We start from the raw sequence: 19,783 nt of genomic DNA, 5'->3' as shown, positions 1-19,783 counted from the left end.
ACTGATATCAAAGAGCTTACTGCCCATTTTCTTCTAAAAGTTTTATGGTTCAGTCTTACATTCAAGTCTTCAATCAATCTGAGTTAATTTCGGTGCATGGTGTAAGGTAGTGGTCCAGTTTCAGTCTTTTGCATGTGACTGTTTAGTTTTTCCAACTCTGTTTATTAAAGAAACTGTCTTTTCCCTGTTGTATAATTTTGGCCCCTTTGTCTTAAATTAATTGACCATATTTGTGGATTTGCTTCTGGGCTCTCTATTCTGTTTCATTCATCTTTGTGTCTGTTTTTTACTCCAATACCATACTGTCTTGATTACTGTAGCTTTGTAATATAGTTTGAAATCAAAAAGCGCGATGCCTTCAGCTTTGTTCTTTTTTCTCAAGATTGCTTTGGCTATCCAGGGTCTTTTGTAGTTCCATACAAATTTTAGGACTGTTTCTTCTATTTCTGTGAAAAATACCATTGGAATTTTGGTAGAGATTGCATTGAATCTGTAGATTGCTTTGGACAGTATGGACATTTTAACAATATTAAATCTTTCAGTCTGTGATGATGGATTGTCTTTCCATTTATTCATGTCTTCTTCAATTTCTTTCATTAATGTCTTATAGTTTTCAATGTATGGGTCTTTCACCTCCTTGGTTAAATTAATTGCTAGGTATTTTGTCCTTCTTGATACAATCAAAAATGAGATTGTTTTCTTAATTTCTCTTTCTGATAGTTCATAATTAGTGTAGTGTCAAGGCAACTGACTTTTGTATATTGGTTTTGTATTTTGCAACTTTATTGAATTCTTTTATTAGTTCTAAGATTGTTTTGTTGGAGTCTTCAGGGTTTTCTATATATAACATTTATCATGTCCTCTGTAAATAGAGACAGTTTAATTCTTCCTTTTTGGTTTGAATGTCTTTTATGTCTTTTTCTTGCCTACTTGCTATGGGTAGAACTTCCAATACAATATTGAATAAACGTGGTGGAGGGGGCATCCTTGTCTTGTTCCTGATCTTAGAGGAAAAGCTTTCAGCTTTTCACTGTTAAGGATGACGTTAGCTGTGGGCTTGTCATATAAGGCCTTTATTATATTGAGGTACAATCCCTCTATACCCACTTTATTGAGAGTTTTTGTCATAAATTGATGACGAATTTTGTCAAAGGCTTTTTCTGCGTTTATTGAGATCATCATGTGATTTTTATCCATCATTTAGGTAATGTGATGTATCACATTGATTGATTTGCAGATGTTGAACCATCCTTCTATCCCTGGAATAAATCCCACTTGATCAGTTTTTGTTTTCTATTTTTGAAGTTTCACTAACTGAACAAATCATAAGTAGAAATCTCAATGAAGTTTACATGTGAATACACTGGCATAATTACCATAGAAAACAAGATATAGAGTATGTTCATCATTTCAGAAGCCTCCCTTGTCTTCTTTTATAAGTGCCACCCTCCACAGAGATAACCACTATTTTTACTGCTATCACCAATGGTTATTTTTATCTTTTCTTTAACTTCATATAAACCAAATCCTACCATATGTACTACCTTGTGTCTGATTTATTTGCTCCAACATAATGTCTTTAAGATTCATTCATGGCATTTTTGTTCTTGTTAATTGTTGCATAGCTTTCCATTGCATAAACCTGTTTTCATTCATTTTCTGGTATAATCATTGTTTCTATTTTCTTTTGGCTGTTGAATAACATTGGTAAATATATTCTTATACTTGAGGTTTTGTGAATTTACATGCATTATTTTTTCATCCTGAAATAAATGTAAGAGTGCAATTTTTGATTCTTATGATAGGCATATTTTTAACATACATAAGCATGGCCAAAATGTTTATTAAAGTGATTGAAACAACTTATCCTCCAATCAGCAGTTTATCAGAGAGAGGGAGTTGCTTTACTTCCTTGCCAACCTGGGATTATCATTAAAAACAAAAGTGCCATTCTGGTGAGTGGTAATTTGTTCTCCTTGTTGCCTTAATTCACGTTCCTTGATGAGTAATGATACTGAGAACCTCTGCATACGCTTAGTGGTCACTTGGATATCCATTGTGAGAACTACCTATTCAAATGTTTGTTCTTTTTTAAATTGGATTTCTTTTCTTTTTCCTTATTGAAATCTTACTGAATTCTATAAGTTCTTTATATCTTCTGAATATATTATGTTGCTCTACTTTATCAATTTACCGTAAAGATATTATTTATAAACTCATTTTAATGAAGTACATTGTGTCAATGTTTTTCTTAATGCAGTATTGTTCTAAGAAATTATATATATTTTTAACCCCAAGATCTTTAAAGTATTCTTAAGTGATATTCTAGAAGTTCTATTGTTTTCAGTTTTCACATTTAGGTCTATGATTCATCTCAAGTTAACGGTTGTGCGCTGTATGAGATGAGAGTCAAAGCTCATTTTTTCTATAAAAAAATGTAGATGTTCTGGCACAATACTTTACCCACCAAACTACACTTTTGCTGTAAATCAAGTGATTATATATGAATGCATAAAAATGTACAAGTGTATCTTATAATTGGATACAAAACACAACAATACGAATATACTTAGTGGCACTGAATTTTACACTTAAAAATGGTCAAAATGATAAATTTTATGTTATGTATATTTCACCACTATAAAAAACATACACTTTTATATATTTAAACAGATCTTAATGTATTACATAATATAAATTTGTTGTTCCCAATTATTCACTTTAATAGTGTTTGCTGCATGAATATTCTGGCAATTTTTAAACCAATGCCTGAATTAAATGTACAATGTCCTTTATTTTCCGCAATTATCAACCATTCTATCGAAAGCATTTTCATACAAATATTTTTGCATGTGTGAGAATAAGGGGTAGAAGTGAAATTTCTAGATAAAAATATTATTTCATTTTAAGAAAATTTATAATGTTATAAGAGCCATAAGATTAGTTTATATCAAACATTTGCCACCATAATTTGGGTTTAGTCTATATTATTTTTATTTTTACGCTTATCCATATCTTGTTCTTTGAAATATGTTAGATATGCATTTTAAGATTATAATAACTCCTTAAAAATGCCAATGCTGATTTTTGGAACATCGTTCATTTTTTTTGCTGTCAAATCTACCAAAACTTTTTGTCTTTTCATTTTTAACAGCATTATGAGATATAATTGACATACAATAAACTGTACATATTTAAAGTATACAGTTTGACAAGTTTTGACATATGCATGCTCCCAGAAAAGTATCACCACAATCGAAATAATAAATACATCCATCATTCCTCAAAGTTTCCTTGGGCCCCTTTTTAAGACCCTCCTTCCTGCCCATCCGCCACCACTGCCCTTCACAGCCAACCACTCGTCTGTTCTCTGTCATTATAGATTAGTTTGCATTTCCTAGAAATTTATATGAATGAGATCTTACAGTATGTACTCATTTTTCATCTGGTTTATTTTATTCAGCATAATTTTTTGAGGTTCATCTGTGTTATGTGCATCTACAGTTCATTCCTTTGGTTTCTGAGAACAATTCCTTTGTGTGGATATACCACAATTTGTTTACTATTCACCCGCTAAAAGATATTTTATCATTTCAACTTTAAGGCACTTACAAATAAAGCTGCTATGAACATTCATACACAAATCTCTCTACTGACATTTATTTCCATTTCTATTGGGTAAATACCTAGGAGTGGAATGTCTGGGTCGTATGGAAAACATATATTTAACGTTTTAAAAAGAATACCAAAGAGTTTTCCAAAGCAGTCATAAGATTCTACATTCCCACCAGCAATATAGGAGTGTTCTAATTATTACACCTGCTTGGTGTGATCAGTCTTTATACTTTCTGACATTCTAGTCGGTATATAGCGGTATCCCAATGTGATTTTAATTTTTTGTGTACCTAATAGCTAATGATGTTGAACATCTTTTGGTGTGTTTAGTTCCCATCTGTATATTGCCCTTGGTGAAATGTCTGTTTAAATCATTTGCCTATTTTTTAATTGGGTTCTGCATTTTCTTATTATTGAGTGTTCAGAGTTCTTAATACACTCCAGATACAAGGCCTTTATCAGATACCTGATTCACAAAGAAACATTTTCTTCCAGTTTGTGGCTTCTCATATTCTCTCAACAGTGTGTTTTTAAGAGCAGAAGTTCTTAATTTTGATGAATGGCATTTCATCATGTTTTAAACATGTATCATGCTTTACTCATGTGTCCAAAAAATCTTTGCCTAACTCAGCATCAATATTCTCTTGTAGAAGTATCATAGTTGTTTTACACTTACTTCTGTGATTCTTTTTAAGTTAACTTTTGCAAATTTATTTGTACGTAGTACAAGATATTTGTCAAAGTTCATTTTTTAAAAATATGGCTGTCCAATTCTTCCAGTGCCATTTGTTGAAAAGACTAACATTTCTCCATTGAGTTTTTTTCCATCTTTATCAAAAATCAGTTGACCATAAACGTAAGGGTTTACCTCTGGAGTTTCAGTTCTTTTCCAGTGACCTACTTCTCTATCTTTACACCAATATCACAGTGTCTTCATTACTGTAGTTTTATAATAAATGTTAAAACGGAATAAGGTAGATCATATAGCTTTGTTCCTTTTCAGAGTTGAATTTGTTATTCTAGGTATTTTGAATTTCCGTATGAATTTTATAATCAGCTTGCAATTTCTATAAAATATTCTGCTTGAACTTTGATTAAGATTGAATTTAGTCTATAAATTAATTTGGAAATAATTGAACACAACAAAATTTAGTTTTTTGTTTCATTTTTTTGTGTGTGTGTTTGAGGAAAATTGGCCCTACACTAACATCTGTTGCCAATCTTCCTTTTTTTTTTTCTTTTTTCTCCCCTAAGCCACAGTACATAGTTGCGTATCATAATTTTAGAGTGGTAGTTCTTCTATATGGGATGCTGCCTCAGCATGGCTTGATGAGCTGTGAGTAGATCTGTGCCCAGGATGCGAACCGGTGAACCCCAAGCCGGTGAAGCAGAATGTACGAACTTAACTGCCAAGCCACCGGGCCAGCCCCAGTATTTAGTTTTCTGATCCATGAAAGTGGTGTATATCTCCACCCATGTGACTCTCTTTAAACTTCTCTCAGCATAGTTTTAGTTTTCAGTATGCAGATCTTTCATGTCTTTTGTCAGATTTAAGCCTACATCTTTTATAGTTTTGATGCAATTTTTAGTATTCAATTTCTGATTATTTGTCACTAGTATATGAAAATATATTTGATATTTTGTATGTGGATCTTTTTCCTGCAACATTTATAAATTCACTTATTAGTTCTAATAACTTTTTTTTCATATAATCCATAGGATTTTCTACATAGAAGATCAAGTTGCAGGGAAATAAAATTATTTTCTTTCTACTGAAAATAGATATCTTTTTTTTTTCTTATTGCATTAACTGTAATCTTCAGTCCAATGGTGAATAGAAAAGATAAGAGTGGACGTTATTCTCTTGTTCTTCATCTTAGAGGGGAAGCATTCAGTATTTCATTATTAAATGTGATCTTAGTTTTAGTTTTTGTAGACGTGTTTTATCAAGTTGAGGACGTTTCCTTTTTTTTCTAGTTTGGTAAGATTTTTTTTATTGGGAATGGGCGTTGGACTTTTTCAAATGCTTTTGCATTCATTGAGAAGATCCTATATTAGGATCCTATATTAGGATCTTCTCATGGACAGGTTTTATTTTTTAGTCTCAGTATATGGTGGATTATATGGGTTGATTTTCAAATGTTAAATCAATCTTACGTTCTTGGGATAAAGTCCTCTGGGGTAAGGATGCATATCTATCATTATTTGTATATCTATGGCTGGATTCTAATTGCTAGCACTTTATTTTTACATCTATGTTTATGAGTGGTATTGATCTTTCAGTTTCTTTACTTGTAATGTTTTTATCTGATTTTGTTATCAGGCTATTGTTGACCTCATAAAATCAGTTTGGAAATGTCCTCTCTTTATTAGTTTTCTGGAATAATTTGTGTAGAATTTGTATTAATTCTTACTTAAATATTTGGTACAATTCACCCCTGAAGCCATGGCTTGGGTTTTATTTGGAGAATGTTTTTAATCACATTTTTAATTTTGGCAATACCTAGATGCCTAGTTATCTGTTTTTTTTTTTTTTTTTTTTTTTGGAGTGACTTTTGTTCGCATCTGTGTTTTGAGGATTAATTCTAACAAGCCTGGAGTTAGCCGAAGCTATTTTTGCCCAACTTCCAACACTGACCCCTGATAAAGGCATGAAATATACTGATCAATAATGTTGCTTTGTAACCGTGGGTCTGAGGAGTTTCAGAACAGTTTGTAACAGCTTGTTAATATCGTTTATTGGTAATAGTGACGTTGATCATTTGCACTTGGTCTAGGTGAGACCACTAAAGGTCCTCCTCTTGAGGTTATTTATGTAGCAGTATGATTCTTACATAATCAGTAAAATACAAAAATCCCTCTATTTGGGCTTGCTGAGAATGAGTGTTTTCTGTACACGTTGGTGGTTTCTGACCTGAGAAAGAAAGTATGTCCAGCCCTGTTCCCTACAGAAGAAGGACAATCAAAGTGTACACCTCACAAAATTAACTTTTAAAACTTTGTTTTGCTAAAACCTTGTTCCTTAGCTCTGGGTCCTCAAGTTACTTTGCTGTTGTTGTGGAATTGCAACAGTACATCCGTCAAGTTATACAAATCTGTCCTGCATTAGTATTTCTATCTCTTTCTTATTTGTAACCCTACCTATTTTGCTCTTTGTTTGGTATTCACTCATGTTTCTGAGAAATTTATCAATTTTCTGGAAATTTTTAAAAGAATCAACTTTCAGTGGTATCTTTTTAAATTAATTTAATTTTTCTACCCTTAGTAAAATCCATGTTCTCCATACTTTGGATTGACTTTATGGGTTTTTAAAAATCTTATAATGAGCAGGAGTTACAGTATTTTTGTTCTGCTTATTTTTTAAAATAATTAACATATTGATGGATGAATAATTCTTTAATTTCTTCTGAGTACAGCTTTTTTATGCTTTATATGAATTGTTATGAATTGTCTCTGTTGCACTGCAAATGTATTTCTTAACTTCCAAAGAGTTACATTTGGACTCACTCTTTAATTCTTTATATATGGTATTAGTAGATTATTTCTGATAGAATTTGGACTGTAAAAGCTCTCTTTCAGATAGACAGAGGAGTATAGTAACGGTTCCCACCCTCCCCCCCCCACACACACACATGCATACCTCATAACTCAAGAAGAAACAAAAAAAAATGTCTTAGAGAAAACAGTTGTCTTTTCACAAGAGTGGTCATTTCCTTCCCCTAAATCACATTTTTAAAGTCTTGACTTTATGCTATTCTGTCAGTGTCACGAGCTTTCACCACTTGCATCCTGACACTTCATCTCCCATCCCCAGAAGGACATGTAAACCTGAGCCCCTATCCCCATAACTCAACAACTTGCATCTCTCCATCTTCCATTCCTTGCTTTCCTGGGAATCCGCGGGACATGAATGGGATTATTTATCTTCGTTTCTGACTATTCTGTATCTTTGATATATTGTGATTGCCTACGTATTAACCTTTGATATCAGCTATATGTTCACAAGAATACTTGTGGGACTTTATCCAGCATGTTTTGCTTTTAGTATACATTCTCAGAGTATTAGAAATGCTATTATCTTCTCCCTCAGTTGTTCCTTGTATTACTACATCATGCCCTCATTCATCCTAGTTAGTATTTTCACATAAAATTTCAATTCTTACTTGAAATTTTGTTTTATTTTAGGTGCATTTGAATACAGTATTATGCTGTCAATTTTAAGGAAGACTAAAGAATGCTTTTAGTATACTACAAATTTCATTACTGTAGTTATATTGATCTACAAATGAACTTATGTGAAGTATACTTTCATGTTATTTACTGAGTCAAATCTACAAGAAGTTGAGTAAAAACCAAAGGAAAGAAGTGAGTTGATTAAGGCACAATGTAAGTAAATCCAAAGAGGAGACGAGAAATATAACATCATTGAAATACAGATTGTTAAGAGATCAAGAAAATTATAAGCTTCAATAGAAAGGATTAGCAGCCATTCATCTCTTATTTTAACTTTATTTATTGGGTGCTATTTTCTTTCACTTCTTCAGTAATGATGCAAGTCTTTTGATTGAGTCATTGAAGGCTTTCTTCACTTGCTTATTTCTTAGTGTATAAATAAATGGATTTAACACAGGTGAAATGGAAGAAACGAGTAGTGAAACCACTTTATTAATAGTCACTTGTTCCTTTGCTGTTGGATTCATATAGATGAATATGCATGTGCCATAGGTGATGGAAACTACAATCATGTGGGAAGAACAGGTGGAAAAGGCCTTTTTTCTTTGCTGGGTAGATGGAAATCCTAAAATTGTCTTGATAATATAAGTATAGGATAGAACTACACACAGAAGAGTCAAAATGAGGGTCAGCACAGCTGAGGTTAAAACAGTTTGTTCCAAGAACCGTGTGTCTGAACATGATATCTTCAGGAGGGGAAAAGCATCACAGAGAAAGTGATCAATGACATTCGAGTCACAGAATTTCAAATTTAGTGCCAGAATAAGTGGGGGAGTTATGACCAACAATGCAGCCAACCAACAGCAAAAAACAAGCCTCCTGCAGACTCTGCTGCTCATGATGGTCACGTAATGCAAGGGTTTGCAGATGGCCACATAGCGGTCATAGGACATCGCGGCCAGGAGAAAAAATTCTGTTACTACACAGAGATCAGTAAAAAACACTTGGATGATACAGGCATTATATGTGATGATGTTATCACCTGTTGCTATGTTATACAAGTATCTGGGAATACAGGCGGTTGTGAATGAGATCTCTAAGAAGGAGAAATTTTGTAAAAAATAGTACATGGGTGTTTTAAGTTGGGGATCCACAAAGGTGAGTATGATGATGCTCAGGTTCCCAGTCACGTTCAGCATGTAGGTGAGAAACAGAAAGATAAACATGAGAACTTGTAGCTTAGGGTCATTTGTCAGGCCCAGTAGTATGAATGCTGTTATTGTAGAGTTTTTCATCACTTTATGATTTCTGTTCAAGCTGCATGTCCAATAATTCAGAGATTATTATATAAATTATAGTCTCTTTATAAAATCTAATTTAATTATCTCTACTCTCATAATATTTTCATATTATAATTTAAATCATACTATGAATATGATTAGATCTATTTGCTAATGTGCTGTGATTTTATAGGTGGCAAAAATGTCATTTAGTTCTCTCAAATCCTTCTGTACTCAGAGCTATGTAAAAGAAAAAAAAATCACATCATTAAACTTATGCTTTTGGTTAAAAATTTGGTCCTAGTCAAAATGTTAATACATGATATATAATTTGGACTCACTCTAAAAAGTCTCGTCCGTAACTTGAAGTCTCTGCTCCAGCTTTATAATTAGATTATCATTTTTTCTTGCTTTTTTGGAATAAGTGAATTTTTTCCTATGAACAGTGCTAAACCTCACAGAAAAGACCACATATAAGCTTCCTTCCCTCGTTTTCCTTCTATATTTCTTTATCTTTCTTGCCATCCTTCTACATTTCTTTATCAATGTGCAAACTGTTAAGCAGAATACAGTATTGTAAACACAGTTTTAATGTATTTATGTTTATTAAATGTTTTCATAAAGTAACTTAACAATTACACATTTTTTTTTGTTAGTTGAACAAAAAGATTTATTTATTTACTTTGGTTATTGAGGTAACATTGGTTTATAATATTGTATAAATTTCAGATGTACACCATTATACTTCTATTTCTGCATGGATTACATCATGTTCTCATGTTCACCACCCAAGTATTAATTACAGTCCATCACCGCATGGATTTTTTAGTGTGATCTTTTTGCCTGTCTTGATTCCATAGGCTTATTAGTTCTCCACTTCTGACTATACACTTTCTCCCTGTTTTCCACAGTTCCTACAATTTTATATAACATCTTTCACTTAGTGAACACTAAATTTCTGTTTCCGGTAATGGATTTTTTCTGAATGACATATTTAATTGACTACCAAATATATCTACTTATATCTTGAACCTAGTACCAAACATCTGCTTGCACAAATCACATGCATGTCCATTTCAGTGTGCCTAGAACAGAAGTCCTGACCTTCCACATGGTGAGCCACCATCCCCACTCTCCCGTGGATCAATAGGTCCCACTTGTTAACCACGCATTCTGTGCCAGGGATTATAGTAGGCAGTTGTATTGTGTACTTTGTCCCATATTTCCCAACTTAACTTAGTAAACCTAAGCATCATGGATTTTCAGTTGAAGCACCACTTCCCCTGTGGAATTCTGAAATTCTGATGAGTATCTCAGCCTACACACCACTCCTGTGCTATCCAAACAAACCAAACTTGCCACTCTGTTAGTGCTCAGCTGCAGAATATGTTTGTTGGGATCATGCCTTTCTCACAGTGATAGCAACAACAGCTAACACAGTTCCACTGTGTTATTGTTGATATTCTCAACATCAATAGAATATGTTCTGAATAAATTTGTATATCCCAAATTTACCACACCTACAGAGAGAAAGCTGTTTCTTCATATTTTGACTTAGATTTGTATTGCTCTGATACTTAATATGTTTATTAATTTTTCTCTGTCTCTGACTCTTTTACTAGAAAATTTAGTGGGTTTTTTTGCTTTTTTCCTCTAAAGAAGAGGTTTTATATTAAAGTCACATTGTGAAGTGGTCTTTACAATTGTGAGAAAAGTTATAACTGCCTTCTCCTCTTTCCCTGGTCTTTCAAATAAGTAATTGTATTTTCATTGATGCCGTGTTTCCATCCTTACTGTGATCTATTATTGCAATGTTAAATCCAGAGATCATGGGATGTTTGATGCTGAGTTTATGTCAAAGCTGCACAGTAATTTTCTCAGGCATCAAGAATTAGTTACTGTGGTGGAGGCTTGAATGTTTTCAATTGTCGCTTGGTCTTTCAATGTTTGTAATCCTACTTCAATAAGCGAAAAAATTCCCCTTGACATCACACTTTTTGTTTGTAAACATTTTCTCTTCATTGTCTTTTAACTGTATTTTATTCATACTTAAGTAGGAGAAGAGCCACATCTGAGGGTTGAACCAACAGGCTGGCAGTCACCAAACAGGGGAAGAAGTGGGGACCTAGGCTCCTGGTTTGCCTGAAAACTAAAACCCTACCAGGGACTTCTGGGACATACACCACATATACACTAGATTAAATTCAGAAGTAGTGGAGAATGATTGCTGCAGTCTCTCTGCTTTTCTGTTGTCCTTTCTCCTTATCTCTCAGCTACGTATGCATCACTATATAACCTTACTCAGCACCCATGCTATGGGCGTTACTCAATGCTCAAAAAAAATTTTTTTTCTTGCAAGATATTATACAGTATTATAAGACAGAATTCAATAAACTAATTGACAGTGACATGTAACCTACATATTTGCGTTTATCTTTCCATAAATATTTGAAAGGATGCAGAGATTTATAATGAACGTTACTACTGTAGCCAGTCTTTTGGAGTGATGAAGGCAGAAATATAAACACACTCACGCAGGTGCACACACACAGGCACATACAATGGGTGCTTTTATTTCACAATTTGAAGTTGATGGTATAGCTGATGTCATTTCTGGATATTTCTTAATATTAGGATTCATATTTATATGTCCCCCTTTTACTATTAAGACAACTCATATATATTTTTGAAGGCTTTATGAAATATATGTTATAATTCATATATCTGATTTTCATATAGGCAGGTGAAATCATTTTTTTCTCAGAGAAAAATATGGCCACAGTTTCACTAAGGGAAATATTACTAATGTTGCAAAACTTATCATACTTACTTTTCTGTTAGTCAATCAACTTCCTTAAGATGTTTAAAAATAGTAATTCTTAAAGGTACTTGGTTGAAAATGGTAGATTTCATGAAGATTTTCATGAGACCAATGCTTCACTTTTGCTCACGCATTCATGGTCACACTTGCAAGTTCTCTGAACAGGTAGAAAACTCTCTGAGATTGCTCTCGCCAACAAATTAAATTTATTTTCTCATGAAAGGCCTAAGAAATACTTTCTTGTATATTTTGACATTTAAAAGGAGATAAGAGACCATCCTCATGGCAGTAGAATGCCAGAAACTCTCCCCTCTTTTGAAAGAGCTGGTATTTGAATCTCTCTGGACAGCGACAGAAGTTTGAACAATACCGACCTTGATTTTTTTTTTGTTTTTTTTTTTGTTTTGCTCTACCTGCAAATAAATGAAGAAACAAAAGATCCTTGGTGATTTACACTCAAAAGTCACTAATGGATCTTTGGAGTCATTTTAATTGGCAAAAGCAAAATTACTAACAAAGGCTGGTTCCAGTGTCCTTGGAGACAACAGGACAAGTACCAGGTTATTTCATTCATTTTCTTATTTTTCTTAACAGCTTTATTGAAGGAAAATAAACATACACTAAACTGCACATATTTAAAGGGTACAATTTAATGAGTTGTGACATGTAGATTCCTGTGAAAACATCAACACAATCACGAGTGAACATGTCCATCACTCCCAAAAGTGTCCTTGTGCACCTGTGTCATCCCTTGTGCCCTCCTCTTTCTGCACTCCTCCACTCCTCGGGCAACCACTGATAAGGTGTCTGCCGCTACAGATTAGCTCGCTTTCATGTAAACGCTTAAGTAAATACAATAATGAAATATTGTATTTTTTTGCCTGGCCTCTTTCACTGAGCAGGTATTTAAGATTTATCCCTGTTTTCATGTGTATCAATAGTTCATTCCTTTTTACTTTTGAGTAGTATTCCAATGTTGATGGGCTTACGGAGTTTTTCTAGCTTGTGACTATTACAAATAAAGCTGCTATGAACAGTTGTGTATTAGATTCGTATGGAAATATGCTTTCATTTCTCTTGGGTAAATACCTCAAAATGTAGGGCACTGGTTGGGTAGTTTATAGGTTAGGTGTATGTTTAACTTTTAAAGAGTCTGAAAAACTGTTTTCCAACACGCCTTTAGGATTTACATTTCTATTGTCAGTGTTTGAGAGTTTTGGTTGCTCCACATCAATGTCAACCCTTAGCCTGGTCACACTTTAACTTTAGCTATTCTAGTACACGTGTAGTGATATCTCAGTGTTGTTTTGATTTACAATTCCCTAATGACATATGGTGTTGCCCTGCTTTTCATGTGCTTATTTGACATTTGCATATCTTCTTTGGCATGGTATCTGGGCAGATCTTTTGCCCATTTTTCAATTGGGTTGTTTTCCTATTGTTGAGTTGTGAGAGTACTTTATGTATTCTGCATACAAGTCTCTCACCAGATATATGATTTTTGAATATTTTATCCCATTGTGTAGGTGTTCCAGTTTCTGAATGGTGTCCTTTGAGGAAAAAAAATTTAATTTGGATGAAGTCATATTGATTTGTGCATGTCTTTTACCGCTTGTGCTTTTGGTGTCATAGCTAAGAAACCATTGTCTAACCCAAGGTCACAAAGATTTACTCCTATGTTTTCCTCTAAGAGTTTTAGCTTTTACATATAGTTCTATGGTTCACTTTGAGTACATTTTTGTGTATGGAATGGGAAAGATGTCTAAATTCACTGTTTTGTACATGGATATCCAGTTGTCTAGCACCATTTGTTGAAAATACTATTCTTTTCCCAGTGAATTGTCTTGGCACCCTTGTTATAAATCAGTTGACCACTGTAGTGGCTTGAATAGTGGCTCTGAAAAAGATCTGTCCAAGTTCTGATGCACAGAACCTGAAATTATGACCTTCTTTGAAAAGGGGTCTTTGAAGATATAATTAAGCTAAGAATTCTGAGGAGGTCCTAAGTCCAGTGACTGAGGTTCTTCTGGGAAGAAAGCCATGTGAAGTTGGAGGTAGAGATTAGAATCAGGCTGCCACAAATCAAGGCATTCCAAGGGCCACCAGAAGCTGAAAGAGGTATGGAAGGATTCTCCTTTGGTTTTTTTATTTTTTTTTTCCTTGGTACAGACAGTCTTTGCATAGGGACACATTTTACTTATTAAACAGTATTTTGTATAATTTTATATCATGGTAGGAAAAAATGCAAATAAAGAAAGGTCAGGAACTCCCAGAAGTGGGGATCAGACCATAGAACATTCTTTACTACAAATTAAGGGTTGGACAAAAGGAAAAACATTTGCCAAACACCTGACCTCTAAGAGTCACTTTTCTCTGCCCTATGGGCTTTCAAAAGCTTAAAGTGATCTGAATAATCACTTTAAATGTTAATGGTCTAATATATCAATTAAATACAGAGATGGTCAGAGTGAATTAAAAAACAAGACCCCTGTGAGAAAGTGTAAAGATTTCTTCCGTTCCATTCTTTCTTTCTTCTCCATCTTGTATTCCTCCATGCTGTCTACAAGACATCAACTTTATATATAGACTCAGATTGATTGAAAGTAAAGGGATGGAGAAACATACGTCATACTAACACTAATAAAAAACTAGCAGGAGTGGTTATCTTAATTTCTGCCCTAATTGTTAGCATTTCCTTCCATTTGCTTGCTTTGGGTTTGATTTTCTCTTTGTTTTCAGATTTCTTAAAGTGGAAAGGTAGATAGTTGATTTGGTTCTTTCTTATTTTTTAATATATGTGTTTATTGCTATAAATGTCTCTGTAAGCACTACTTGAGCTGCATCCTATAAGTTTTGGTATGTTTTTGCTTTCATTCATCTAAAGCATATTCTCATGTCTCATGTGATTTATTTTCTAATCTATTGACTATTTAGGAATGTGTTTACTTTTCATATAATTATAAATTTCCCAAATATTCTTCATTTACCAATTTATAATTTTATTACATTGTGGTTGGACAACATAATTTGTGTGATTTAAATCTTTTCATACAGTGATTCTTATTATATGGCCTAGTATATGATCTGTCCTAGAGAATTTCCATGTGTGTTTGAGGAAAATGTGTATCTTGATATGTAGTGGAGTGTTCTATAGATGTCTGTTAGGTCTAGTTGGTTATAGTGTTTCTCATATCCTCTATTTACATGATAGTCTTCTGCCTAGTTGTTCCATCTATTATTAAAAGTGGAGTATTAAAATTTTCAACTATTATTTGTGAATTGTCCATTTTTTCCTTCCCTTTTGTCAGTTTTTACCTCACATATTTTGGGGTTCTGTTGTTAGTTCAATATATGTTTATAATTACTATGCCCTTCTGATAGAGATCTATCATTATAAAATGTCCATCTTTGCTGCTAGTGACAATTTTTGTAATATAGTGTCTTTTGCTTGATAATAATAATACCACTCCAGGTCTCCTTTGCATGGTATATGTTTTTTGATCCTTTTACTTAAAACCTACTTGGGTTTTGAATCTAAAGTTTGTGTATTGTAGACAGTATAGAGTTAAATCATTTTTTAAAATGCATTCTGTCAATCTCTGCCTTTCGAGAGTTTATTCCATTTATATTTAATATAATTACTGATAAAGTAAGATTCACACCAACCATTTTGCTGTTATGTTTGTGTGTGTACAACGTCTTTTTTGTTCCTTTATTCCTTCATTACTCCTTTTTGTTGCATTAAATCAATGCAACTATATGTTTCTAAGTTATTTTCTTAGTTGTTTCCTGGAGATTACAATGGACATCTTAACTTTTAACAATCTAGTTTTGAATAAACCAAATTAATTTCAATAGTATTCAAAACTGCTCAAATACAGCTCTATTCCCTCCTCCTGCCTTGGTACTGGTATTGTCATACAAATTTCATCTTTATTCATTTATTTATTTTTGTGAGCAAGATCAGCTCTGAGCTAACATCCATGTCAGTCTTCCTATTTTTGCTGAGGAAGACTGACCCTGGGCTAACATCCATGCCCACCTTCCTCTACTTTAGGTGGGATGCCGCCAGAGCGTGGCTTGACAGGTGGTGCGTCTATGTGCGCCCAGAATCTGAACCTGCAAACCTGGGCCACAGCAGCGGAGCGTGCGCACTTAACCGCTGCACCACCGGGCCGGCCCCATGCTTTACTTCTTGATGACATCCCTTTGTCACTGTTATGACTCAAATTGTTTTCTTACTTTTTGCTTTTCAGGCCTTTATTGCTATATAAAAATAGGCTGCTGATTGTTTAAAAAATATTCTTTATTTATCCAACTTAAATTCTCTTTTAAATTCTGTTATTTTTCTATTAGTTTCTTGTAGTTACGCCTTTTTCAATAATGATAGCAGAAAACTACATACCTCTTTATGTGAAATTAAAACGACACTTATGCAAAGGTATAACTTCTTTTATTGCTACTTTGTAGTAATTCTGCCAATTAAAAAAATGCTGCCAATTAAATTATGATGTAAATGCTAAGATGTCATACGTTATAAAACAGATTTTATTTTCAGAGTTAGTAATGTTTACAATAAGCATATTCAAATTTCTGCAAGCTAAATTTTTATATCTTCTGTCTAGAATTTATAATGACTATTTTATTTTCTTATCTTATGACTTTTCAAGATCATCCAAAACAATGTTGAACAACAAGGAGGAAACTAAGCATTCATATTTGGTTTTTGGTTTTGATTTATAATCTATCAATGTTTTATTCTTTAAAATAATTTTTATTTTTATATAAATAGTTGTATTTATTATTTTACCATATTCCCATTTTACTCGGAATTTTTCATGACTATTACATTTTATTAAAACCTTTTCAGCATACAACCATTTTTATGATGTCTACTTTTAAACATTGATATGATAAAGTATGTGGATAGATTTTATTGAGATGTAGCTTTTCTTTTATTACTAGATTAAACCCTTCTTGGCCATAATCCATTTTTCTCTTAACATATTCTTAGAATGTACTTACATATATTTTATATAGAAAATTTCTATTTATAGACTTAAATGGAGTTATGAAATTTTCTTTTTCCATGGTTTTGAATGGTTTAATATAGGATGAAATTATTTAGGATATTTTTAAAGTTAGAATTTTTTTAAAACAATTTAGTCCTCTTTTGATTTTACACGCAGAAATATGTTCACTTTCTTAATAAATTATATAAGTATTGCTATATCAAATTTCTGATTTCTTAATTCATATATTATTAAGAAATTTTATTGCAATTTTTCTATCTTTTGTTGTAAAATTGAATGCAGCATGTATTTATATCTATTTGAATCTCTTCTGTATTGATATTTATATCTCATTTATAAATTTTAATGATGAATATGTTACTTTCTTTCTTTTTTCCCCATATTTGGGTATGTTAGATTATTTTTCCCTGAGTTTTACAGAGAATCAGCTTCTGAATTATTTACCTTAAATTTTATTGTTATTGCTTTTTCTTTTTATCTAAAATTTTCACTGTTCCGTCTACTTACTTTGTTTTATTGTGTAGTTTTTCTAATTGTTTAAAGTGAGCATGTGCTCCTTTATTTTTAATCTACTTAAAAATATTTTAATAACAAAGATGTTTAAGCACACAAATTTCTATCAAGTACAGCATTAAATATACAATTGTGCTTTATGTATGCAAATTTTATAAATATCTGTGCATTACATACACAGACTTTTACCATATTATTGCTTGTTAGTTATACTGTATTTTCAGTCTCAAATTTTTAATCTAATATTAATTGTATACTTAATTTTTAAGGATTCATTTTTAATTTCATTTATTATTTGTAGACTTTAAACACTCCACCTGTTTGAGTCTACAATCAGAATTTTAAGTGACATTAGGGAGACTATTTCTGTTCTTCTGTTCTTTTTTTAAATTGATAGACAAAAATACTCAAACTTATCATCTGAATTTGTGGGTGGGAAGATTTTTTTTTTAATTCTCCTTTTCATTGAATATGCATCAATATGATAATCTTAGTTTCTTACCATTTCTAAACTTTTTCATCATGTAGCTATTGAGATCTCATATTTCATCTCCAAGTGGTATTTAAATTCATTCTGTTTGGATACATTTTGAAATATCTTTATTCATTCTTCTCCAACCTTTGTCATACCTAGTGTTAGTTTATAGGCTTAAGCTGTTCTGTTTTCAATATCCTCTTTATCTCTGCCACTTCTCTTGTGGGACTATAGGATAAGCTAAATATTGAAAATAATAGTTATTAAATTGTTTTGATAATGTTCCAGGTGTGTGCATTGGTATTATTTTTACAGTAGTTTAATTTACCATATTTTCCTTGTTCTGGAATTATAATATGGTCTTACAAAAATTGGTACTTTATGTTACAACTTACTTATAACTTTTAACTCAAATTTTATTATGATTATATCCATGTGGATAAAATTGTTAAACAATTCCATTGTTAAATGGAATAGAGGAGTTAAATTGTAATAGTACCCCACCAGTAAAGTTAAAGAAGTTGTAAAATGTTAATAAAACTGGAAAAGAGATTAGTAAGACACAAATATGATTAGAATTTTACCATAAAATATGAAGGAATATTCATCTTTTTATTATCATTAACCAACTACTATTTTCAATTCTTTAAGAAGAAAGAAATCCTTTTGATTGAGTCATTCAAGGCTTTCTTCACTTGCTTGTTTCTCAGTGTATAAATAAATGGGTTCAACACAGGTGAAATTGAAGAAATGAGCAGGAAAACTCTTTTATTAAGAGCGACCTCCTCCTTTGCTGAAGGTTTGATGTAGATGAAGATGCAGCTGCCATAGGTGATGGAAACCACAATCATGTGGGAAGAACAGGTAGAAAAGGCTTTTTTCCTTTGCTGGGCAGAAGAGAATCTTAGAATTGTCATGATGATATAAACATAGGAGAGAACAACACACACAAGGGTCATGAGAAAAGTCAACACAGTGCTCACTGAAATCATTCGCTCTATGAACCATGTGTCTGAGCATGAGATCTTTAGCAGAGGAATGGCATCACAGAAAAAGTGATCAATGACATTAGAGTCACAGAATTCCAGATTAAGGCCCAGGCTAAGTGGGGGGATTATAATTAACAAACCAGCCATCCAACAGCTGATGATAAGGCTACTGCAGACTCTGTTATTCATGATGTTCACATAATGCAAGGGTTTGCAGATAGCCACATAGCGGTCAAAGGACATAGTGGCTAGGAGAAAAAATTCTGTTATCCCAAAAAGATAAGTAAAAAATATTTGAACAGCACAAGCATCATAGGTAATGATTTTGTCACCAGTTGATATGTTGTACAGAAATCTGGGAATACAAGCAGTTGTGAATGAGATTTCTAAGAAAGAGAAATTTTGGAGAAAAAAGCACATGGCTGTTCTAAGATGGCAATCTATGATGGTGAGGGAGATAATGATCAGGTTCCCAGCTACGCTCAACAGGTAGGTAAAAAAAAGAAAGGTGAAAATCAGAACTTTCATGTGTGGGTCATCGGTCAGTCCCAGCAGGATGAATGTTGTTATTGTGTGGTTTCTCATCATGGATTCCTGCTTTCTGTCTAATCTGCATGAAAAATTCAAAGACACTTGAATAGAGGATAGTGAAGCCAAAATGAGCACTCAACACTGGCTGTAAATGCCAAGCAAACTGACTTGACTGTCTTGAAGTGATCCTCTTGTTTATATATAATATTTTTATTGTGGATATGACTAGTAACTATAGTTGCCTTATTTTCCAATCAGATAGTTTCATCTTTGTTCCCAATACTTTTGGCTTTAGTGTATCTATCCATGAGTTACGGATGTTAGTGGTCAAATACTTTGTAATACTGACTTAA

General features: G+C 32.8%; 2 protein-coding genes across 2 annotated transcripts; both read right to left on the bottom strand.

Annotated features, from left to right (window-relative positions):
* Window positions 1-8,147: 8,147 nt before the first annotated feature.
* Window positions 8,148-9,083, bottom strand: LOC131415975 (olfactory receptor 6C68-like). Its single transcript, XM_058558040.1, has one exon. The coding sequence runs from the start codon at window positions 9,081-9,083 to the stop codon at window positions 8,148-8,150; it is 936 nt and encodes a 311-aa protein (XP_058414023.1).
* A 9,465-nt stretch (window positions 9,084-18,548) lies between these two features.
* Window positions 18,549-19,484, bottom strand: LOC131415972 (olfactory receptor 6C2-like). The gene has a single exon (XM_058558038.1). The coding sequence runs from the start codon at window positions 19,482-19,484 to the stop codon at window positions 18,549-18,551; it is 936 nt and encodes a 311-aa protein (XP_058414021.1).
* Window positions 19,485-19,783: the final 299 nt, after the last annotated feature.

The sequence above is a fragment of the Diceros bicornis genome, chromosome 17, assembly GCF_020826845.1.
Source record: "Diceros bicornis minor isolate mBicDic1 chromosome 17, mDicBic1.mat.cur, whole genome shotgun sequence".
NCBI lineage: Eukaryota > Metazoa > Chordata > Mammalia > Perissodactyla > Rhinocerotidae > Diceros > Diceros bicornis.
This window is presented reverse-complemented; position numbering and strand designations above follow the sequence as displayed.